Genomic DNA, 23,765 nt, shown 5'->3' on the forward strand with positions numbered 1-23,765 from the left:
TCGTGTGGCTGGCAAAAATGTTTTCTTTCTTCAGGGTCTTTGGGGATTCTGGAGCTATGACGCCTCCTGGCTAGATGGACCTGCCTGTCAACTGGTAACCAGGTCAGGGCCCTAGAATCAAAATACCTTCCAATTCAGAGGCTGGCCCTGCCTAGTGATGCCCTCTCTTGAACCCATGACCTTCTGCATGCAAAGCAGGAGCTTTGTCACTGAATTACAGCCTTTCCCTGGAATACTCTCACTGGACTGGTTTTTCTGATGCTTCTGCTGCTGCCCTCCTTGTTGCCAGGCAAACATGCTATTGTACTCCTGCTTCAACCTTTTAAAAAGCACTGTAAAACAAACAAAAGCATCTTGGCTTGCTCTGCTATTGACTCAGATGCGTTTTTTTATTTGTTTTTCCTTGCAAATTCAGGCTTAAATGGCTTGCCTTGCTTACTGTGCATCAGCTGTTTTGATTGCATTTGTGCTCAAGATACCAGGATACAACCTCGACTCTGTTAATGATGATAAAGTCAGGGCCCTCAGGTGGCAGTGGTGTGGGGGGTGAAATCCCCTACCTAATATATATACTTCCAGCTAGATTTCCACCATTTTGGGCATCCATGCTTTTCTTCTCATTTCTTCGCAGTGCACGAACGGACATGCCCACCCTGACTCCTTGGTCGGCGCCCATCATCTGGGATGGAACAGTCGGGAGACTGGTCTTGGACAACTACTATAAGCAGCAGAAAGTCACCATTGGCCTGACGGTTTTCGCTATTGGGAGGTAAGTTCACTTGTAGCCCAATCTGATGCACATTACTCTTGAGTAAGTCTCCTTGTGTTCAGTGGCACTAGCTCACAGGTAAAATATGGATCAGGATTGGGGCCTGCTGCTTGCTTGCCAGACTTTTCCTGGCTGGACGTGCAAAGCAACATCCATTGTCTGGCCACGTATTTTATTTATTACCTGTCCTTTGCCTTAAGGACCCAGGGCAGGTTTCAACAATTACAACACAAAAGGAGTGCAAAATAACTTAAGATTGCAGCTGTAAGGCGGGTCCTAAAAACTGCACCACCTTACCCTTGAAATGTGCATCTTCAGCTTTCATCAGAAGCTGGGCAATGAAGGTGCCAGGCACTCCTCTCTGGGGAGAAGTTTCCACAGAGTAGGGGCTGCCACAGAGAAGACCCATTCCCAGCCTGCAACACACACACACACCGAGCTTCTGAGGGTGGTGGTGCAACCAAGAGGGCCCCATCTGCCAGTCGTCGCACCAGAGAGGGTCTGTCAGGAAGGAAGCAGTTTTTCAGGTATTTGTCACATTCTGAGTCACAATGACCCTTGGTCACCTCCGTTGCCCTTCCTCTGGGCAAACCCACCATAAGAACACCAGAAGAGTCTACTAGATCAGGCCAATGGATTTAAAAGAAGATCAGACAAATTCATGGAGGAGAAGGCTGGCAAAAGCTACTAGCCACAATGACTATCCTCTGCCTCTAAGGTCAGAGGTGGTAAATGCTTCTTAATTCCTTGATGGGAGTTGGAGAGATAATGCTCTTGTGTTTGGATCAAGCATGTGGGTTTCTCATTGAGTCATCTGGTTGGCCACTGTGAGAACAGAATGCTGGCCTAGATCCAGCAATTTGGTGTTCTTATGGTGGGTTTGCCCAATGGAAGGGCAACGCAGGTGACCAAGGGTTCTTCTTCTGCTCTTAATTGGATGCTGATTCACATCTGAAAAACAATGTTGGTCTCAGTCCAAAGTTGAGCACTGGAACCCTAACCCTGCTTTAAAGTCAGCTTCTAGGACCCTGGGTTAGGAGATCTGCCCAGAACCCACCTGTCTCCATTTGTCTCCATTCCCCAGGTACCTAGACAAATATTTGAAGAACTTCTTGACTTCTGCAAATGCTTTCTTCATGACTGGGCACAATGTGATCTTCTACATCATGGTGGACGACCTCACCAAAGTGCCTCTTATTGAGCTGGGCCCCCTGCGGGTGCTGAAAGTCTTCCAGGTGAAAAGGGAGAGCCGGTGGCAAGACATCAGCATGATGCGGATGAAGGTGATTGGGGACCTAATCGAGAGCCACATCTGCCACGAGGTGGACTTCCTCTTCTGCATGGATGTTGACCAGGTCTTCCAGAGTGACTATGGGGTGGAGACCCTTGATGAGTCCGTGGCCCAGCTCCATGCTTGGTTTTACAATGCAGACAATACTGCGTTCACTTATGAGAGGCGTCCTGAGTCGGCTGCGTACATCCCCTATGGGGAAGGGGACTACTATTACCATGGGGCCATATTTGGGGGGACCCCACTGCGTGTTCTGAACCTCACCCGTCAATGCTATCAAGGCATCAAGGAGGACAAGGAACACAACTTTGAGGCGGTGTGGCATGACGAAAGCCACCTGAACAAATATTACCTCCTCAACAAACCAACCAAGGTGTTATCCCCTGAGTACTGCTGGGATTATAAAATTGGCATCCCCAGCGCCATAAGAAATGTCAAGTTATCCTGGATGCCCAAAGAATATGGTGAAGTTAGAAGTAACTTATGACTCCGCGGCCCTCCTCAAATCACACCGGCAGGGGTCGACGAACTGTTTCGGTCGCAGAACCGTTTGAGCATTTCAACTCTCGTCCTCTGCAGGAAGGAGAGCAAACTTTGCCAAAATATTTTAGTTCACTAAACTGTGACGCTCTCTCAGCTCTTCTCTATAGATTCCTTGGAAGGCTTGTAGGAACCAGATGTCGGAAGAGCCTTTTGCGAACAGGTTGTTGATTTGGTTGCTGATCTTTTGCCCTCAGGAAATTCTGTTGATGTTGGGAACATTTGTGGAAGCAGCACACAGATACGTGCCAAGCTAGGATCCCTCCACAGTGGCACGGTGACATCAGAGAGGTTGGCAAGATGGTCGTTGTATTCCTTGGATGTGCAAAGAAGGGAGAGTTGGAACCACCAAGGGGTCGGGAGGGTAGCAGTAAATGGGGGAGGGGTGGCGTCACCGAGGCCAGGAGGTTGCAGGAAAGCTGGTGCAAATGCAGAAGTGCCACTGAGAATGTCAGAACGTGTGTTTTTAAACAAAGATTTTTGAATGACGGTCTAAATCTTGCCTTCATAATTGTTCAGTTTTGTTTTTCCCCCAAATGAGGATCACTGTACAGACAACATAAACCTCAATGGGGGCAATGTGAGGGGGGTCTCACTTTATTAATGCCAATTTGGGGGTTTTTTGCTACCAAAGAACAGGTTCATGTCGTCGTTTGTTTTTAAAAACAAAGAAACATGTTGCCTTAGCTGCCGTCCAGTGGTTGAAAGCTCCCTCATTTTGCTACATTTGTTCTCTTCTTCACGTATATCATTTTCCCACCTTAAATCTTGTTTTTGCTGCTGCCCATGGTGGTCCCAATTGCTACAACATCTTTTCCTCGCCGGCAGGTGCTGTCTTACGGGGTTCAGGACAGGGAGTTGTTCTGGGGCATTGTGGAAGGCCGTAAAGGTGGCATCTCCCACGGCCTACCACTTTTTGTGGCAGTTGCTATATCATGTCCCCGCACACAACCTCGTGGAGTGATGCCCTGTTGGTGCACTGTGGTTAAGTAACATGGCAGCCACAGGGTCAACTGCTGAGAATATCTGTGTTAGAAGAAGAAGAGTTTGGATTTGATATTCCGCTTTATCACTACCCGAAGGCGTCTCAAAGCGGCTAACAGTCTCCTTTCCCATCCTCCCCCCCAACAAACACTCTGTGAGGTGAGTGGGGCTGAGAGACTTCAGAGAAGTATGACTGGCCCAAGGTCACCCAGCAGCTGCATGTGGAGGAGCGGAGACACGAACCCGGTTCCCCAGATTACAAGTCTATCGCTCTTAATCACTACACCACACTGGCTCACAGTTAGTACCACTGCTGCCTGAGAGGTAAACTCTCCCACTCTCCACAACCATCATTGCGGTGCTCCCCAACACAGCCTGATTGCGATTCCCATTTGTATCCTGTTTCTTCCTTTGTGTATTTCTTCTTGCTGCAAAAATGGAAGCCCTTCCACTCAGCCAAAGGTGATTGTTTTGTTAATTTATTTGGTTGCAAATGATCCTGAGATAATAAATGCAAATCCTTATTTTATCAAAATCTTATCTGTTTGTGCTGGGAGTTGCATCCTGGAGGAAGATGTCTGTGTAATGGCGCCACAGGGATATTAGTTGGGTTGGGTTTTTGCCTGGGGGTGGGGAAATTGTTTTTATTGTTGCTGCTGCTATTGCTGAGCACTACCCCACTTTCCAAGCAATGCAAGATTCCAGGCAGGGTCCAGTTTCCTTGGAATGAGGGACAACTGTGATGTGCCTTTAGGATATATGGTTCATTTACACATATACACATAAATGAACACATGTTCATTTACACTGCCTTCTGGCGGTTCCCTCCCTGTGAGAAGCCAAGTTACAGGGAACCAGGCAGAGGGCCTTCTCGGTAGTGGCACCCACCCTGTGGAACTCCCTCCCATCAGATGTCAAAGAGAAGAACAACCACCAGACTTTTAGAAGACATCTGAAGGCAGCCCTCTTTAGGGAAGCTTTTAATATTTGAGGGATTACTGTATTTTAATACTTTGTTGGAAGCTGCCCAGAGTGGCTGGGGAAGCCCAGCCAGATGTGCAGGGTAAAAATAATAAATTATTATTATTATTATTATTATTATTATTATTATTATTATTATTATTATACATCCTGAGCCTGAGATGGAGGGGCTCACATCATCAACACCTGAAAAGCTCTTGCTCCTCCCATAGTCATGGCCTTGGATTCCATTGGAAATCCTGCATTGCTGTCACTATTTGGCTCCCTCCTGCTTCTAGCACACACACACACACACACACACACACACACACACACCACACAGGCTGTTGCCCTTCTCACTAGCAGCCAAGGGAGGGAAGAGGCCCACCCTTTTGCCCTTTGGCACGAAACCAATTATACTAAAAACAGTACTTAAGAAGGAACTACAGCCACTAGCTCACAGAGAGAATTGCATGGAATGCATAGCTTGGCTATGGAATCCTCTGTTAGATTTTAACCTTTGCTGGATACAGGACCTCAGGGATTAGAAGGGACTCAGGCATCATCATGCTGATTAACCCTCTGCTGCCGCCGCCATGCAAACTTACATTATGATTAGAATGAATTAGCTGCCTTTCACCCTAAGGTCCTAGAGCGGTTTACATTATTAGAGCACAATATTAAAAATGGTTTAAAACAACTCACAATGACAGATATCCTAAAAAATATCTCAAGTTTCAAAAGGCCAGGGTAATGAGGCTCATCTTCAGCATTCACCGGAAGCTCTACAATGAAGGGGCCAGGCACAACTCTGTGGGACAGGTGTTCCATAATTTCACAGCCACAGAGAGGACCTTCTCCTGGGCCACCAACCCCCAAGCTTCTGAAGGTGAAGGAACAACCCAGAGGGCTCCTTGTGCTGGTCTTAGTACCCAAGAGCAGCAGGCAGCCTTCCAGGTATCTGCGGTCTGAGTCATTCAGTGCTTTAAATGCTAAGTGAGCACCTTGAATTGGCCCTGGGGGGAAAATGGTGACCAGTGCAGCTGTTCCAAACAGATCTAGAGATCTAAGCAGAACCCCAGCCAATAATCTGGCTGCTGCATTTTAGACCAACTGAAGTTTCCGGGTCATCTTCAAGGGCACCCCACGGAAAGTGCATTGCAGTAATCTAGCCTGAAAGTTACCAGAGCATGCAGTACAGTTGCCAAGTCAGCTCTGTCCAATTGGGGCCAGATCAGGATTATGCATTAAAAAAAAAAAAACCCTACAGACTGACACCCCATTCTGGTGCTAATCTAGCATTGAAGGATGAGTCTTCAGGGATATGGCAAACAGATTTCTGTTTTTCAACAGGATGTAATCAAGCACTATGGGGGAGGGATGAGATTAACAGCATGGAAAACTAATAAAATGCTATCATTAGAAATCTAAAACATTGATTATTGAAGCACAGCTGAGAAACCCTAATTATATTGTAACAACATGGATCAACAATGCTAAACCTGAATAGCAACAGCAGCAGCAGAAAGTGATTTGGGCTTTGAGAACGAAAGGGTGAGAGATGCTCAAATAAATTGATAATTATATAGAGCACTTCGCCTCCAGCTGGTCCAGGTGCAGCCTCCTGGGCTTGGACCCATCCACTCAGCCTCCCTCCAGGATGGGGTGGACCTCTGCCATCAAGGTAGCTTAGCCCCCATTCCACGGGAACAGAGGAGCCCCACTGTGCAGACTGGGAGCCCTGTCCCTATGCCATCAGACGCAAACAAGGAAATGGTTCTGGCCCTCCAGCAGGTAGAACCCGAAACCACCCTGGGACCTACTCCAGCCACTGGGTACATTCCAACCTCACAAGGTCTGTGCTCATCTTTGTAAAGGAATCATTCACTTTTTCATGGGTCTCTGGGTCAGGGGATTAGCCTAGCCTCAGTAGCTATCAAGCCTAGTACCTTTGCCACATGGCTCTGCATTGTGGGTGCGCATTGGGTATCTCCTTATAGGATGGTGAGAGTTCCAGTATCTCGATGCTGTCCTCCCAATTGATGGTGCAGCCACATTTGGCACACTGCAGAGTGCACAGTCCTGGCCTCTCTACCTCAAAACAGGTCTTTGAGACCTGGTGTCAGGGTGCTGTCAGCGGCTCCCAGCCCATGAAATGATAAAGGCAAGGAAAAGTTACTTACAGTAATTTTTTATTTCAAAATTTACAGAGAGAGGCTATAGATCCCATCCTCTTGGATAATGGTGTTGTCCTGTGTGAATGTGCCCCCCCCACTTCCTCATTCATCATCCAATAGCTAGGAAAAGTCTTAGATATCTGGTGGTATAAATTACCCCGAAATTGAACAAGTTGTATCAGTTTAATTATAGTACGGTTTTGAAAGCTCTAAATATGGATATCATACGTTGGAATAAATGAAGACTCTCCATTATGGACAAACTAGTTGCATTGAAAATAAGGATTGTACCTCCATTTCTTTTCTTCCAGACTTGGGTGAACGCCTGAGATGGAGGAAGACCCTGGAACCTATCCCTAAAGGAATCCAACAAAGCCCGCCCACCCGTGGGAAGCAAGATAGGGGAGACCTGGCCATAAAGGGGATAAGCATACCTAACCCCCCCAAAAGAGAACCCCCCAAGAAAAAAAATACAAAAGCCCCAAAAGGAAGCCCCAAAAGCAGAGAAAGGGGGCATCTGAGGCATCCGAGGGAACAAAATAACCCTGGAGGAAAGGCCTAAAAAACACTCCAAAACTTCTTTCGGCTGATGCCCCCTCCCCAGCCCCCTCCCTGCTGAAGCCAGCAGCCCAATTTGGGCAGAGGCTGGCACCCCTCTCCCTGCTCACCCATGTGGATTACCCCAAGCCGTTAACATCTGACTCGCATCCATATGGGTGGGCACCCCTCTCTCACCTTTCCCTCCCCACCCACTGGAGACCCCTGCCCAGCATTGGTGGCAGGGGTCCCACCCTACCTGACCCACCACCTTTGCCCTCCATATTGCCAGACACCCAGCCCTCTGAAGTAACAGCTCCAGGAAACCTCTCAGCTTTGACACAGAGGGAAGGGTGTCTCTTTCTAGGTGCACACGGAAGGAACTTGCTTCTTTAAAAATCTCCGGCACAGCTATGCAACACCACAGGAAACATTTTGTCAGGGATAAAGGGTTGGTAAAGTTTGCTCTCCTTCCCACAGAGAACAAGAGTCTGTGCTTAAATGATCAAACAGTTCTGCCATCAGTTTAGTTGCTGATGTGATTTTCAATAGGGCCGCGGAGTCATAAGTTATTTTCATATTCTTTTGGCATCCAGGATAACTTGACATTTCTTACCTCGCTTATAAAATTGGGAATGCCAATTTTATAATCCCAGCAGTACTCGGGGGAATAACACCTTGGTTTTCTGCTGCTTGTCGTAGTTGTCCAAGACCGGTCTCCCAACTGTTCCTTCCCAGATGATGGGGGCCGACCAAGGGGTCCAGGTGGGCATGTCCGTTCGTGCGCTGCAAAGAAATGAGAAAAAAGCATGGATGCCTCAAATGGTGGAAAGTATATATTAGATGGGGGGTTTCACCCCCACACCACTGCCACCTGAGCGCCCTGACTTCATCATCATTAACAGAGTCGAGGTTGTATCCTGGTATCTTGAGCACAAATGCAATCAAAACAGCTGATGCACAGTATGCAAGGCAAGCCATTTAAGCCTGAATTTGCAAGGAAAAACAAATTTAAAATGCAGCTATGAGTCAATGGCAGAGCAAGCCAAGATGCTTTCGTTTTACAGTGCCTTTTAAAGGTTGCAGCAGGAGTACAACAGCACGTTTGCCAAGCACCAAGGTGCGCAGCAGCGGAAAGTATCTTGCAGTCCTGAGACCCCAGAAAACTGTTCCAGTTCTGTACATAGTATTTTGCCTGCTGTGCTAGGGTCAGAGGTGCATAAAATTATATCCTCTGCAAAGAGGCCTGAATTTTGTTCATTTCCATTTGCAACCACTCTTCTACCAGAGAGAGCATTGCATAACTTGATTGCTAATGGTTCTAGAATTAATACAACTACCAGGGCTGACAGAGAGCATCCTTCCTTCTAACCTAAAAGATCCCAATATTTCCATATGAGGGAGTTACTCTGAACCCTTGATAATTTTGGTGGTTCCTTTCTCAACCATTCCAGGTGTCAGGGGTGGCCACAGGAGCAGGAATGGTGTAGACCACCTCCCCATCCTGACCCTTCCAGGGAAGAGGAAGAGGTACACAGTATAGATACAACAGTGGCTTGTGGGAGGTCCTCCTGCTATTGGATTATGCCCTAGTGTCCAGTTGATCCCATGGGGAAGAATCTTCCCTCCATCTTCTCCCTCTCCTTGTCTCTTCCATGGATGAATAGCCCTGGCCTGCTGCTGTTGCCATAACAGATTCTGTCTGTCAAGATGCTCTGCTATTCCCCTTCTTTTCATGGTAAACATGAGGGTGATTCCCACCCCCCACCCTGTGGTCCTCAAACGCACCCGCGCTCAGTCTTAATTCAGGGCAGCATCCCATCCTGGGAGCCCAGGGAAGTGGCGTCATATGAGCCTGTTTCCTGCTGTCACCACGGTGACCTCCAAGATTCAAACTGGCCAGAGAATGTTATGATGCAAAAGGCAGTTGGGCGGAATTGAAGGTGCCAGGATAGAAACAACGTCCGTTGGGGAAGAGTAACAAGCTCTACCATACGCTCTTCCCCTGGTTGGCATCTCCCAAATCTGACCGCGTTAATCTGGACATCTAGTGAACTCACAAGCCCCGACTAAACCTGTTAAACTCATCTGTTTCTATAATTTGTTGAGATAGGGATTACAACAGCAACAAAAATCATCATTCCTCTAAAGAACAATTACTGTCTCAGGCTCTCAAACAAGAGCAGAATCTAACCAAACAGCTTTTGGTTCTGGATCAATGTGGATCTTTTATGGATATTTACTTATTTATCTGTTTTTCCTCCCAAACTGATGTTTTGTGTTGTTGTTCCCTCGAAACTCTTGGTTCGTAAGCTGCTTTGGACAAGCGCAATGTAGTACCAAAAATAAATATGTGATCTTGAAAGAGCCTCAGACTTTATCTGAGGCACATCCAGTGAAAGATACATTCAAGACTAAGTCCCACTGAAGGCCATTGAATGTGCCTTAGTCATGGCTTATCTAAACCCCATGGGGGGTACTGGGACCTTGACTAATGGGTAGAGGGTGCCCGGTGGCTTTTTAAGGGAATCTGCTTTTCTCTTTAAGTTATCCAAAGATTTCATCCATTCCCCAGCTATAAATCCTTACCTTCTCAGCTGGCTTTTCTGTCTGCTTCATGGGACAATGAAGCAGAACAGGTGAACATCTAGATGGCACAATTTCCTACCTGCCATGTTGATAAGAATGCTGACAGAAAACACACAAATATCTAAGCTGAGAGCACCCCTCACACTGCTTACTGGCCAAGCGGTAAGAAATGAGCAACGGAATAGCGATGATGCAAAGCTGTTTCTTGCTGTCTCTATGGTAACCCTGCAGAATGTGAGGAAGGGGCTAGGAGAATATTAGAATGTCATCATGGAAGGTGGAAGAGCAGCCTGGGGATGAGAAAAGGGTATCAGTTCACCCTTCCTGGTTGACCATTCATCTTCACAGGCTCCCTACACATTTTTAAACATAGTCACCTGAATTTTCCTTTGGAGTTTGTTACTATCTTCCATGGAGACAATGTTGGAGAAAGAGAATTGCACTCTGGAGATGGCCAGCCGAGAGGAAGTTGTAGGAAGTCTCAGACCATAAGGTTCCTGCCTTTGTAACTTATCCCCATGATATCAAAATAAGCTCCAGTAGACAAGAGGGGAAGAGCAGCAGGTGCAGACTTAGAGCACTCCAAGCAGGCTTTGGAAGGCACAGCATATCGAATGATTCCTGGCCCTCCCCAGAGGAGGAGGAGATGAGTGGTGGTGATAGGTGTCTCCCAACTGAGGGGAACAGAGGCAGCAGTGTGCAGAGGAAACAGGATGTCCCAGGAGGTGTGCTGTCTTCCAGGTGCAAAGATGGACGATGCGGTGGAGAAGTTACCAAGTGTTATCAGGCCCACTGACCACTCCCGCTTCCTTCAGACTCATGTGGGTACAAATGATACTGCCACGCACAGCCTTTAACGTATAGCAAGGAACTATGGGAGTCTGCGGATGGAGCTGAAGAGCCTTGGGGCACAGGTGGTCTTTTCATCACTCCTTTCTGTTGAAGGTCGTGGCCCAAGAAGAGAGAGGGAAATCCTGGAGGTAAACCACTGACTGCACAGGTAGTGTTGTCAGGAAGCATTTCGTTTCTTCAATCATGGTCCCCACTTCCTTGAGGAAGGACTTTTGGCAAGAGATGGGCTGCACCTCACAGCGGTTGGCAAGAATGTGTTTGCTAAGAGTCTCATGAAGGTGGTCAGGAGAGCTTTAAACTAGAACTTTAGGGGGAAGGAGACAACATTACAGACGACAGAAGAACACATGGAACTGGGGATAATAGCTACATTGATGCTCAGCAAACTGAGGTGATGTTCCAGAAACCTGCTAAAGGGCAAAAAAGTACAAGAAGGAAGCAGCTGGAGGGAAGGACTCGTGGTTTCAGTTGTCTCTACACAAATGCACAGAGTATGGGAACTAAACTGAGAGAGACTGAAACGGGGGGGGGGGGCATTTTAGCAGGAATGATCCCTTATAGAGTTAAATTAACTAATTTGGACAAGTGCCCTTTTAAGAATGGTTGTTTTAACAGATTGGTTTGGAAAGTTGAGAACCATGGGCATATATAAATTCAAATTGGACTCAGTTTGAATTGGGCAAGTGTATCCAGGCTGCAATTAGCTTTTTGGTCCTTTAAGAGCAAGTGAGCAACTTTCCTAGAGTGCAAGACCAACGCCAATAAAATAATAAAATCCCATAGAAAGGCCAAGGCAAAGACATCTCTCTCATGATATGTCCAAACCTGTGCCAGCTATGGTGAGTGCCAGGCGACATGGTTAAATGAAAGCCCTGAGGGGATTCAACAGGATGTGTTGCTGTACCAGTATGCTGGTGTGAGACCACAGAAGAGCTAGCTTGACACCTGAGAAACACAAAAATGACGAAGGACAAAACACCAACTGCATTTTTCAGTCATTACTGGACCTTCCTGCTAAATGTAAAGCATAGCCACTATTGAGAAAATGGTCTCTCCCAAAGAGCTAGAATGCCACAAGTAATTTAGTAACAAAATGCAACATATGTTATTTTTATATGATATATTTACACAAAGGCATCCATTTACAACATACGATGTTATTATTTGTGGGGCAAAAATTTTTAAGAAAAATTCTAGCCCCAAAGGGGGGATAATGTGATAGGAATTTTATGGTCTTAGATATATGGCAACGTTCATAACCACACGTACATAGATCAGCACAGGAAAGCCAACCTGGAACCATTTTGATTCCTAAACTGAGCAAATGTTTCTCTGCATGGTCAAAATGGAAAAGCCTCCCCATTGTCTCTTCCTTCACAAATCCTGTCTTAATCTGTGTTTGAATAAGGGTGTGAGCCTTATCATTACAAAAGACTGCCCAGGCTCCCCAAGAAATCCAATCAAGTAACCTGCCAGACAGGAAATAAACAAAGCGACAGGAGAAAACAACATGCAAATATTCTGTTTTAGACCGCCTTATCTGAGGGGTGGTCTTAGGTTACACCCCTTCTGTGATGAATGCATAATGTTTCTGGGGGTGGTCTTGATCTAGAGGATGGGAATTTCAAAAGTCTTTATAAGCCCTTGCACAGCATTTTTGGGGGTCCTCTTCCTCTCCTGCGTGTGAGGGGAGTACCCTGTTGCAACAGATCAATAAAGATCAAGCTTACTAGCTGCTTTGCTTCTCAATATTCTCTGGTTGGCCTCTGTTATTTTCTCCTACCAATAGGGAACCTATGTAAGGACTCTATATGGGCTCTTGGATACCCCATAAGGGAAAAGGGCATATTTTTATTTACAACAGAACCAAGCCAGACCAACTGCAGCTTTTAATTCAGGATGGCAAATATGACCTGGTAGCAGTGGCGAAGCTGCATGCTCCAGCACCGGGGGCGGAGAGCAGGTGGGGCTGGGGCTGGTGCGCATCCTGGGGGCGTGGCATGTCACCTGCAGGGGTATGGTGTGCGTCCTGGGGGCGTGACATGCAGCCCACGGGAGCGTGGTGTGCTACCCGTGGGGGCGTGACGCCTGGCATGGTGGGGGGTGCATGACACATATCTGGGGGTGGCCGCGATGATACCCCCCTCCCTGATGGTGACAGGGGCAGTTCGCTCCCCCTGCCCCCTGTTCCTTTGCCAGTGCCTGGTAGGCATTACTGAAATATTGTGGTATGAGACCGATGACTGGAATGTAGGAATTGAGGGGTATGACCTGTTCAAGAGAAAAGGGCCAAACAGGAAGGGAGAAGGAGTAGCATTATACGTAAAGGATGTGTTTCCTGTTGCCCCACTGATTTGCTTCCCCCGTGTTTCCTGTTGCGTCAATGATTTGCATCCTGTTTCCTGTCGCGCCACCAATTTGCGTCCCCCCTGTGTTTCCTGTTGCGTCAATGATTTGCGTCCCCGGTTTCCTGTTGTGCTGCCCCGCTGCTGGGCAACTGAAGCAGCATCTTGTTTCTCTCTGCTAGTGTCTGCACTCACACTGAGGCCCTTGGGGCCCTGCCCTGCCCTGGCTTTCTAGTTTGCCACTTCCAGTTTGCCACTTTCCAGTTTGCAGACTGTCCCACCGCCACTGTCCTGGGTCTAAATCAGGGGTAGGCAATCTAAGGCCCGGGGGCCGGATGCGGCCCAATCGCCTTCTAAATCCGGCCCGCGAATGGTCCAGGAATCACTGTGTTTTAACATGAGTAGAATGCCCTTTTATTTAAAATGCATCTCTGGGTTATTTGTGGGGCCTGCCTGGTGTTTTTACATGAATAGAATGTGTGCTTTTATCTAAAATGCAGCTCTTGGTTATTTGTGGGGCATAGGAATTCATTCAAACAATATAGTCCGGCCCACCACAGGGTCTGAGGGACAGTGGACCAGCCCACAGCTGAAAAAGGTTGCTGAGCCCTGGTCTAAATCTTCTTCCTCTCTGTTATCCCGAGTTCTTGGGCTGGCGTCTCCCACCACTCTTTGCCACCCAGCCAGCACCTGACGGAGGAACAGGTGCACGTTACATCCTTTTATTCCTTTCAGATTGAAATGCATCTATTGCTTTCAGTGTGGCCAAGTACTGCTCTGCAGGAAGCACTGATCCCTCTGACATTTTGTGATTTTTCCTCTTTAGGTTTGTAACATGACTATAACTTTTAAAACATTGGTGCCCATTTTACCTCATTCTGCGCTACTTCTATTTGCTTCATTTTGTTCTTTTTTTACCCTGCTAAACATATCAGCATAGTGTGTTTCATGTCTCTCTCATTTTGTTTCCTTAATTCTGATAATTGTATAACAATAAAAGTTTGATTTGATCTGATCTGAATGAAACTCGTGCAACTGAAACAGCTGCATGTGAGTTTCTTATTCACCCCATCCGCCCCTTGCGCTCTCCTTTTCCAGTTGTTTCCAGTGTATATCTTTCCTCTTATGCTCTACAAAGCACTGTACACACTGAGGACATTAGGTAGCTCCTGGCTGGAACAAAGATCCGCTCTACTGTGGGATTTACTCTGGGTAGATAATGGCAAGAGTTTCTGAGTCTCAGTTGCTTAACAACAGTGGTAAAAGGGAATAACTTTCCCTGCCTAAACCTGGAGGTGTGGACTTGTATGTGAAAGGCCTGATCAAGCTCCCTTCAGGTCTGGCACTGAAAGGAAATCAGAAGCAGTTCAATAGCCATTAAGGCTAGTAGCTATTGATAACCTTGCTTTCTTTTTCTTTTCTTTTTGTAACATTAGCCTTATTTTCCATGAATTTCCCAGCCCTCTTTTAAAACCATGCAAGGTGAAAGTCATCACTATCTCCTGTGGGAGGGAGTTCCATAGTTTAACGATTAGCTGTGTGAAGGACTTTCTCATATCTGCCCTGAATCTTCCAATATTCCGCTGCATTGGATAACTCAAAATTTCTAGGATTATGAAGAAGAGGAGTTTGGATTTGATATCCTGCTTTATCACTACCCGAAGGAGCCTCAAAGCGGCTAACCATCTCCTTTCCCTTCCTCCCCCACAACAAACACTCTGTGAGGTGAGTGGAGCTGAGAGACTTCAGAGAAGTGTGACTAGCCCAAGGTCACCCAGCAGCTGCATGTGGAGGAGCGGGGAAGCAAACCTGGTTCACCAGATTACGAGTCCACCACTCTTAACCACTACACCACACTGGCTCCCAGTGAGGGGAGGGGGGCTTTTCTCTGCCCACTTTCTCCTTGCCATGCATATTTTATAAACTCCTATCATGTCTCTTCTTACTCGCCTTTTTTCTAAACTAAAAAGTCTCAAATGCTGCAACCTTTCCTCTTGGGGAGTCGCTGCATCCCCTTAACCATTTTGACTGCCCTTTTCTGAATCTTTCCCAACTTTACAATATCCTTTTTGAGGCGAGGACACCAGAACTGTAGTATTTGGATCACTTCCTACTCCACCCTGGCACTTGAGAATCTTTGGCTGGCAATTTAACGTGTGCGCAGAGCACATTGTTGCTACCAATGCCCACAAGAGGGAGCTGCCTGAATGCAGCTTAGCCAGTGGAGCAACCCAGATTTTGAACAGAAATCTGGCAAGGCAGGTGCTCCCATGGGCAGGGCACAGGCCCTCACACACACCCACACACCCGCCCCACTCCAAGGCCAGTGTGGCAAAGGAGGAGAACTTGTTTGGCATACGGTTTGCTTGTTGTGCTGCCTCTGCTCTGCTGCGCTGCACAATTGTGCAGGCATGTGTGTAACTAGGGTGCACTTACTGGCTTTGCAAAAGAACACGGGGATGCAAATGCAGCAATAATTTGGTTGAATCTTTTGCAGCCTTCTAAGGTGGTGGCCATAGCTGCACAACAAGGTTATAAGCTGCTTGAACATTGATTGCATTGGGGACCCCGAACGTGCTAGCATGAGGAGAGAGGAAGACACTATCATACTGAGATTCGTTTTATACACCAGGAAGTATAAATTACTCCAGGGCACAGCCTCATGACACAGATTTGCCTTTGGGTAAATTAAGATGTTGGGTGCCTGGGATTTGCAACATGCTCAGTTACCCAGTTAAATTGAAAATGAAATATGCTCCAAAGAAGTAGGGGGGGGGGGGACTTCCGGCGCCCACCGCCATGGTGAAAAGCGGCTCCCATGCCTTCATGGAGACGATGGAGGAAGCTATATTTGGAAATGGCAAGCTGAAGAATCACCACATTGGATTGCACCAAAGGGTCCATTTAAGCCCAGTATCCTATTTCCAAGAGAGATCAAGGCACCTCAAAAGCAGAACATAACAGCAAATTTCCTCCGCTGTGGTACTCACAGAAGTAGACTGCCCTGAGCTAGGCAGCTCCATTTAGCAAGCAGGGCTTATAGTAAAAGGTAAAGGACCCCTGGACGATTAAGTCCAATCAAAGGCGACTCTGGGGTTGCGACACTCATCTCACTTTATTGGCCGAGGGAGCCGGCGTATAGCTTCCAGGTCATGTGGCCAGTATGCCCTCCATCTTTCCCAACATCAGGGTCTTTTCCAGGGAGTCTTCTCTTCTCATGAGGTGGCCAAAGTCTTGGAGCCTCAGCTTCAGGATCTGTCCTTCCAGTGAGCACTCAGGGCTGATTTCCTTCAGAATGGAGAGGTTTGATCTTCTTGCAGTCCATGGGACTCTCAAGAGTCTCCTCCAGCACCATAATTCAAAAGCATCCATTCTTCGGCGATCAGCCTTCTTTATGGTCCAGCTCTCACTTCCATACATCACTACTGGGAAAACCATGACTTTAACTATAGGGACCTTTGTTGGAAAGGTGATGTCTCTGCTTTTTTAGATACCACTGTTATTGTTATTGTTTTGCCTTGATTGCTTTTTTTTTTAGTAGCAAATCAGTATTTGTGAGTGTGTGTGTGTGTGTGTGTGTGTGTGTGTGTGTACACAGCCCTGCAACCAGTTCTGGATGAAGGCAGAGGTCTGAAGCTTTTGGAGGTGGTGGGGGGCTATGCAAAGCTGGGATCTGTGAAGAAAGGGGGGGGGGACGTTGGCAGAAAATCAACTCTCCCAAATTCACTTCAGTTCCAAATTTCAGTTTGACTTCTTTTCAGATAACTTTCTGCTTTCAGCCCCACCCTTTCAAAGCTGCTAACAAAGAAACAGGAAAGCCACATAAAGGGGGAGGGAAACAGACGTTTGGTATTTGAGGAGCAGGTTCCCAAGTCATTTATTGATTCATACGAAGGGAAAAGGCAGACCAATCATGAGTTGCAACAGGCTGGGGCCATAACTCTGCAGATGGGACTTTTAAAAAGTCAGTGAGGGGGAGGGCAGGAGTGGCACCCTCTGCAAACAGGAATGGGTAACGCACAGCCCCTCCAGGTGTTGGGGACTCCAACTCCCAAGATCCCAGCCAGCATAGCCAGTGGGCAGGGATGACCTGTAGTCTGCAACATCTGGAAGGCACCGGGTTCCCTGTACCTGCTTTAAAAGCCCACCTGGCAAAACCTATCCCACTTTTTAATGTTGTGTTTAACCTGGGGGGGGGGTGTTGGATAAAACCTAGAGATTGAGGCCCAAGCAAGACTTCCCAGGGAATGTGCCCCTACTCACCACCCCCAAGTACTACAAGATAGCTTCTGATAAAGCAAGACAGTGTGATGTCAAGATGCTCAGAATTCCCTACCCCACCTCACTGACCGCTGCTTGCAAAGGGAGGGGACAACCTTGGCAGCTGTGACATCAAGCCAGGCATCCCTCATCATGTTTGGGTTGGGCTGAAACAAAAGTCACCCCCACGAACACAGGAAGCTGCCTGGTCCAAAGTCCAGTTGAGGGATGTTGGCAATTTTGGTGTCTTCTCAATTTCTAACTTTTTCTTAAGTTCACTTCTCCACAATCACACATCAGTTTGTGATTTGTTGTTAAATAAGCTCTCACGAAAACGCATCAGAATTTTAGTGTGGAATTCACCTTTTACAACGCACTCTCATTTTGTATATTTTCACTAATATACAGTGGTACCTTGGTTCTCAAGCACCTTGGTACTCAAACAACTTTGGAACCCAAACACTGCAAACCTGGAAGTAAGTGTTCCGGTTTGCAAATTTTCTTTGGAAGCCAAACGTGCTCCGTTTTGAGTGTTACACTTTCAATTTGAGTGCCACACTTCCGTTTTGAGTGTGACGCTGATGTCTGTCTGTTTTTGCTTTTTATTTTGCGTTTTGGTTTTTGCAGCTTTTTTTGTTCAGCTACTGATTGATTGTGTGACTGCAGTACATTGTTTATTGCTTTCATTTATGGATCTATCTCGTTAGATAGTAAAATTCATGTTAAATTGCTGTTTTAGGGGTTGTTTTTAAAAGTCTGGAACGGATTAATCCCTTTAGCATTACTTTCTATGTGAAAGCACACCTTGGTTTGGAACGCCTTGGTTTTTGGAATGGACTTCTGGAACGGATTAAGTTTGAGAACCAAAGTACCACTGTATGTGCATTTATATGCACGCTATGCCCCAGCACTGCAACATTCAGAGAGCTGCGAATTTCATAGGGTGGGTGAGTTTCGGTTTGCAGATTGCTTTGGATAATTAGGTAGGTTTGCCTATAAATGCAAACTGAATTGCTTCTCTCCAGGATAAAATAAATGCAAACTGACAGCTGCTTCTCCAGAGTCTCAAGCAGAGAAGGGTCTTTCCTTCAGATCCTTTTTTAAAAAAAACTAGGGATGCCAAAGGTTGATTCCGGGGCCTTTGCTGAGCTACAGCCCATCATACTTTGCACACCTCTTTTTATGCCACACTCCCCATCTTGAACTTCCACCCTTCTCATCACTTGCCCATGGTAACCTGTAAACAGGGAGCTCCCCAGGAACAGTACTGATGCTGCAGGAATAAATGTGAGATGTGCCCTTGGTAGGGACACCTCAAAACATGGACCATTGCTAGGAAGAGGTGGAACGAGCATTGGTCATGCAGGCTGAGGCTGATGGGGGCAGTGAGGGTGGAGTTCAAAGCCTCATGGAGAGCCACAGGCTCCCCCATGCCTGGCTTAGGGAGAAACAAGGTCTGGCAAGAGGAGAAAGTCTTCTGCTGAAAAATGGGGACTTCTCAGGGCTAGATATGGAAACAAGGACTGTTTTGCTGAAGCTTGACCCCTAGTCGAGTATACTGCTTCCAAGCATAGAACAGCCAGGAGGCTCCATGAAGTGGCACAAAGGCTGCATCTCTCACCTGCTGTTTGCCCCACCAGCAGCAGCTTATTCAGAGCTACACTGCTTCTGTTTGGCCATCATGGTGAACAGGCAGCTCCTGGGCCCACCCGGCTGTTGCAGGAGTTGGGAGGGGGTGACTTAAGAGGTCATCTTGTCAATAATGCCCTACTTGCTGCAATCCCCGAATCGCACGTTGCAAAAGATGGGCTGCAAGGATGGAGGAGCTCCAATGAATCATAGATCTATTGCACCCAGCCTCCCATTCCCCACAACTTCCAAGCAGATGCCCATTTTGGGAAGCCCACAAACGGGCATTTGCCTTTCCCAGTAGATGATTTATTTGCACAGAGATCCCACTATCAGCCACCACAGCTCCTAGCTAGCTCCACTTTGACGAATTTTGTCTAAGCCCCCAGCGTCATTCTATGGCACCACATTCTATCTGTTCATTAAACTCAGCATTGAGAAAAAGTGCTCTCTCTCTCTCACACACACACACACACACACACTGTGTGTGCATGGTTGTCTCTCATTTGGCCTGATCCTGGCACCAGTTAAGAAGCAGATACAGCCAAGAAGTGACAGCAAGACAGCCAGGGAATGGGGCTTGGGGGAGGCTTGAGGAACAGATTTTTCTTTTCTTTTTTTGTGCCTGCAGTTTTTGTATACAAATAAAAATTCAATAAAATGTTGTGTGGGGAGGGGAGAACAGGCCAAAAAAGGGTTTTGGGCTGGCATTTGCAGTGGATTTGCTGCCTTTTCCATGCACCTTGGGCTCACTGGCTAGAGCTACCTAAAGCCCATTTCTTCAGCAGGCACTGGTCTGGAGAGGTGGGTGGCCCTCCCCCCCCCCCCGCTTGTGTGGTACACCTTGCTTGCTCTGCAAGCAAAAGGACCTTGGCAGGACCATCTTTTCTTAAAAGCTGCTCTGTAAGAGAGGCTCTGCAGTGGACAGATCCAGGGGGCTAGCCAGGCACAAACAGAACCCCCTCTTCCTCTATACAAGTCGCAGATCTGTCCTGAAATGGGTGAGCAGGGCAAGGCACCCCTTTAATATTTTGCCGTGAGGCCCTTTGCCCTCCTGCTCACCGCTGTCCGTTTCAAGATATACAAGTACATTCGCAGCTCAGGTCCCCGGTGCTTCAGCCGGGGGTCTGCTTGCACACTGTAGACTCCAGCCTCTCCGCAGTGTCTTCCAGCTCCTCCAAGATCTCTGAGAACGACGGGCGCTTGAACGCTTCCACCTGGAAGGAGCAGGAAGGGGTTGCGGGGAGAAGCAGCAAGAGAAAAATCAAGGCCGGGAAGAAGAAGAAGAAGAAGAAGAAGAAGAAGAAGAAGAAGAAGAGGAGGAGGAGGAGGAGGAGGAGGAGGAGGAGGAGGAGGAGGAGGAGGAGGAGTTGTTGTTGTTGTTGTTGTTTGGATTTGATATCCCGCTTTATCACTACCTGAAGGAGTCTCAAAGCGGCTAACATTCTCCTTTCCCTTCCTCCCCCACAACAAACACTCTGTGAGGTGAGTGGGGCTGAGAGACTTCAGAGAAGTATGACTGGCCCAAGGTCACCCAGCAGTTGCATGTGGAGGAGCAGGGAAGCAAACTCGGTTCCCCAGATTACGAGTCCACCGCTCTGAACCACACTGGCTCTCTTTGGAAGCCAAATGAAGCAGAAAGTTGGAAGATTAAAAGAAGATTGGACAAATTCATGGAGGCTGTCGATGGCTGCTGGCTATGATGGCTAGACTCTGCCTCCATAACCAGAGGCAGTGACGCTTCTGAATAACAGTTGCTGGACGTGCAGGAGCTCTTGTGCTTAAATCCTGCTTCAGAGTTCCCCACAGGCCTCTTGTTGGCCACTGCAAGAACAGGATGCTGGACCAGATGGGCCATGGGCCTGATCCAGCCAGCTCTCCTTCCTAATTATGGAATTAATCAAGAAGGATTAAACCTCCATCAGGTCCAGCACCCTGCTCCCCATAGTGGCTAACCAGATGCCAGGGACTTAAGTCAACAGTCCTTAGTTTCTGCCTGTCGCCTACTGTCCTGCCCATAACACAGGTCTTGAAAGACCTACATTGGCTCCCAGTACGTTTCCAAGCACAATTCAAAGTGTTGGTGCTGACCTTTAAAGCCCTAAATGGCCTTGGTCCAGTATATCTGAAGGAGCGTCTCCACCCCCATCATTCTACCCAGACACTGAGATCCAGCGCCGAGGGCCTTCTGGCGGTTCCCTCGCTACGAGAAGCCAAGTTACAGGGAACCAGGCAGAGGGCCTTCTCCATAGTGGCACCCACCCTGTGGAACGCCCCCCCCCCACCAGATGTCAAAGAGAAAAATAACTATCAAACTTTTAGAAGACATCTGAAGGCAGCCCTGTTTAGGGAAGCTTTTAATGTTTAATAGGTTATTGTATTTTAGTGTTCTGTTGGAAGCCGCCCAGAGTGGCTGGGGAAACCCAGCCAGATGGGTGGGCTACAAATAAATTATTATTATTATTATTATTATTATTATTATTATTATTATTATCATCATTTAGACAGCCTCTAAATATGGAGGCTCTATTCTTAGCTACCAAGAATCTTGCTGAACAGAGCTGTCCTCATAAAAAAGAAAAAAAAAGTTACTTCTTCGCTTTTGAAGCCATCCAAGCTAATTGGCTATCATGGCAACAATTTTTGTAAGTTAATGATACACTGCATGATGAGGACTTTCTTTTAACTCCTCCCAGTAACTTCCTTACCCTGCAGCAGCTGGCAGCCAGATCCAAGACCTGCTTGGGACATTCACGGATCATGTCATAGAAGGACGCCACATCCAGGCCATAATCCTAGCAGAGAAAATGATAAAAGGATTCACAGGTGATTCGGCTTTTCATTCACTTATCCAGCTCGAGAACAGCAGAGCTTGTGCCACCACAAGTTTGTGCAGAATGCTGCCCCCTCTGTTACACTAGGCCCCAGGGATTCCACTCCCCTTCCACAAAAGAGGACCCCTTAAAATGAGTGGGGAACACCTGTGGCCAGAGGCCCCTGCGAGTTTGATCAGCGTCTCAGAAGCCTATTTTGGCATGAAGATTATTCAAATTATATACCCTATTTTTCGCTCTATAAGACGCACTTTTCCCCTCCTAAAAAGTAAGGGGAGCAAATGCAGACGGGAGGCTCTGCTCAGCGCTCCCTTTAAAGAAGGGCTGCCCTTCTCCCTCCTCGGGGAAAAGCCCCCAAGAGCTGCACACACACTCCGTGCACTCTTTAAAGGGAGCGTGGCTCTTGGGGGAGCCTTAGCCGCGCGCAGCCTCTCCCGGGCATGTGATGAAGGCTCCCCTTGCTCAGGAGAGGCTGCGTGTGGCTAAAGAGGAAGCCAGGAGAGCAAGCGGGATCCCGCTGGCTGTTCTAGCTTCTGTCTTAGCCACGCGAAGCCTCTGCAGGGGAGTGGGGAGCCTTCATCCCGCTCCCCTGCGGAGGCTTCGTGCAGCTATCCCTGGCTTTTGCGGGGCTTTTTGCAGCTATCCCAGAAAAGCCCCCAAGAGCCGCGCTCTCTTTAAAGAGCGTGTGACTCTTGCGGGAGGCAAGCCAGCAGGCTTGCTTTCGCTGAAGCCAGGAGGGCAAGAGGGATCGGTGCAGCCTGATCCCACTTGCTGGCTTCAGGGGTAGCCCTGCAAAGCCTCCTGAGCGAAGATGGAGGAGCGCTCCCTCTTAGCTCAGGATGCTTTGCATTCCTTTCTTATTTCTTGTTTTCCTCCCCTAAAAACTAGGTGCGTCCAATCGTCCAGTGCATCTAATAGAGCGAAAAATACGGTATGTGCTAAAACATTTTCTTTTGTATTTGAGAAAGATAATCAAATATTATCTTACAATTCAAAATAAATTTAGCAGTTTCAAGTTTTGTGATTTTATTTTATTTTTGTCTACAAGACATCTGTTTTTGAAAAATGAAGTTAGCAATTTTTTTTGGTGGGGAGTGCAAGTAGATAGCCTTGCCTAGGAAGCAAAACAGCCTGGCACCTGCACTGATCTTCTGAGAACAAACAGGCAAACAAGGCTTCTTGGTTTCTCCAAATACTTAGCATAGACTATAGAACCCTTTCCTGTCAAGCAATGTACTTCCCTTAAGCTTTCTTATTTTATCCCAAGTCTTAGTTTGAGCATCTTCCAGTTAAAAGTTTCCTCCAAGCAAGGATTCAGTTCACTGAAGTTAACTTCTCCTGCAACATACAAACTCCACCTGCTGACACAGATGGTGCTGTACAAAACCATCACTGTCACTAGGCAGAGTCCCCAATGCATGTGCTTTTAAACAGAGCATAGCATCTTGTGGGCCCTGCATGGACGGTGCATGATGCAACATGCCAAAGCCTTGCTGTCAGCCAATGTTACAGGTGAAACTTGGAAAAATTAGAATATCATGGAAAAGTTCCTTTATTTCATTAATTCAACTTCAAAGGTGAAACTAATATTTGAGATAGACTCATGACATGCAAAGTGAGATATGTCAAGCCTTTATTTGTTCTACAGGTGAAACTCGAAAAATTAGAACAATGTGGAAAAGTTCCTTTATTTCCGTAATCCAATTTGAAAGGTGAAACTAATATATGAGATTGACTCGTGACATGCCAAGCGAGATATGTCAAGCCTTGATTTGTTATCATTGCGATGATCATGGCGTACAGCTGATGAAAACCCCAAATTAACAATCTCAGAAAATTAGAATATTCAAGGAAATCAGCAAAACAAGGATTGCAAATTGAGCAAGATTGGACCTCTGAGAAGTAGAAGCAGATATCGCTTTGCATGTCATGAGTTTTACCTTTTAAGTTGAATTACTGAAATAAACAGACTTTTCCACAATATTCTAATTTTTCGAG

General features: G+C 47.1%; 2 protein-coding genes and 2 long non-coding RNA genes across 9 annotated transcripts in view; 1 reads left to right on the top strand and 3 right to left on the bottom strand.

Moving 5' to 3' along the window:
- Positions 1-4,246, top strand: part of GLT6D1 (glycosyltransferase 6 domain containing 1) — a 43,230-nt gene extending 38,984 nt beyond the window's left edge. For 3 of the 4 annotated variants that reach the window (XM_053373772.1, XM_053373770.1, XM_053373771.1), the window contains exons 7-8: positions 632-769; positions 1,854-4,245. In XM_053373772.1, coding sequence (XP_053229747.1) covers positions 632-769; positions 1,854-2,547 — 832 coding nt within the window. In that variant the 3' untranslated portion in view covers positions 2,548-4,245. Of the gene's footprint in view, positions 1-631; positions 770-1,853 lie in introns of all 4 variants that reach the window. The other variant, XM_053373773.1, reaches the window with a different exon arrangement.
- Positions 4,247-6,719: 2,473 nt separating this feature from the next.
- Positions 6,720-10,139, bottom strand: LOC128406407 (uncharacterized). Its single transcript, XR_008328486.1, has 2 exons — positions 9,047-10,139; positions 6,720-8,044 (listed from the first exon to the last, which is right to left on the bottom strand). It is a non-coding gene; the product is annotated as an uncharacterized LOC128406407 (long non-coding RNA).
- A 6,750-nt stretch (positions 10,140-16,889) lies between these two features.
- Positions 16,890-18,649, bottom strand: LOC128406408 (uncharacterized). The gene is made up of 2 exons (XR_008328487.1): positions 17,864-18,649; positions 16,890-17,823 (listed from the first exon to the last, which is right to left on the bottom strand). It is a non-coding gene; the product is annotated as an uncharacterized LOC128406408 (long non-coding RNA).
- A 1,235-nt stretch (positions 18,650-19,884) lies between these two features.
- LOC128406403 (dual specificity testis-specific protein kinase 2-like) overlaps positions 19,885-23,765 on the bottom strand; it is a 39,638-nt gene continuing 35,757 nt past the window's right edge. For all 3 annotated transcript variants that reach the window (XM_053373777.1, XM_053373776.1, XM_053373775.1), the window contains 2 exons: positions 21,642-21,728; positions 19,885-20,150 (listed from right to left, as the gene is read on the bottom strand). In XM_053373777.1, the coding sequence (XP_053229752.1) occupies positions 20,049-20,150; positions 21,642-21,728 (189 nt within the window). In that variant the 3' untranslated portion in view covers positions 19,885-20,048. The remainder of the gene's footprint in view (positions 20,151-21,641; positions 21,729-23,765) is intronic.

The sequence above is a fragment of the Podarcis raffonei genome, chromosome Z (assembly GCF_027172205.1).
Source record: "Podarcis raffonei isolate rPodRaf1 chromosome Z, rPodRaf1.pri, whole genome shotgun sequence".
NCBI lineage: Eukaryota > Metazoa > Chordata > Lepidosauria > Squamata > Lacertidae > Podarcis > Podarcis raffonei.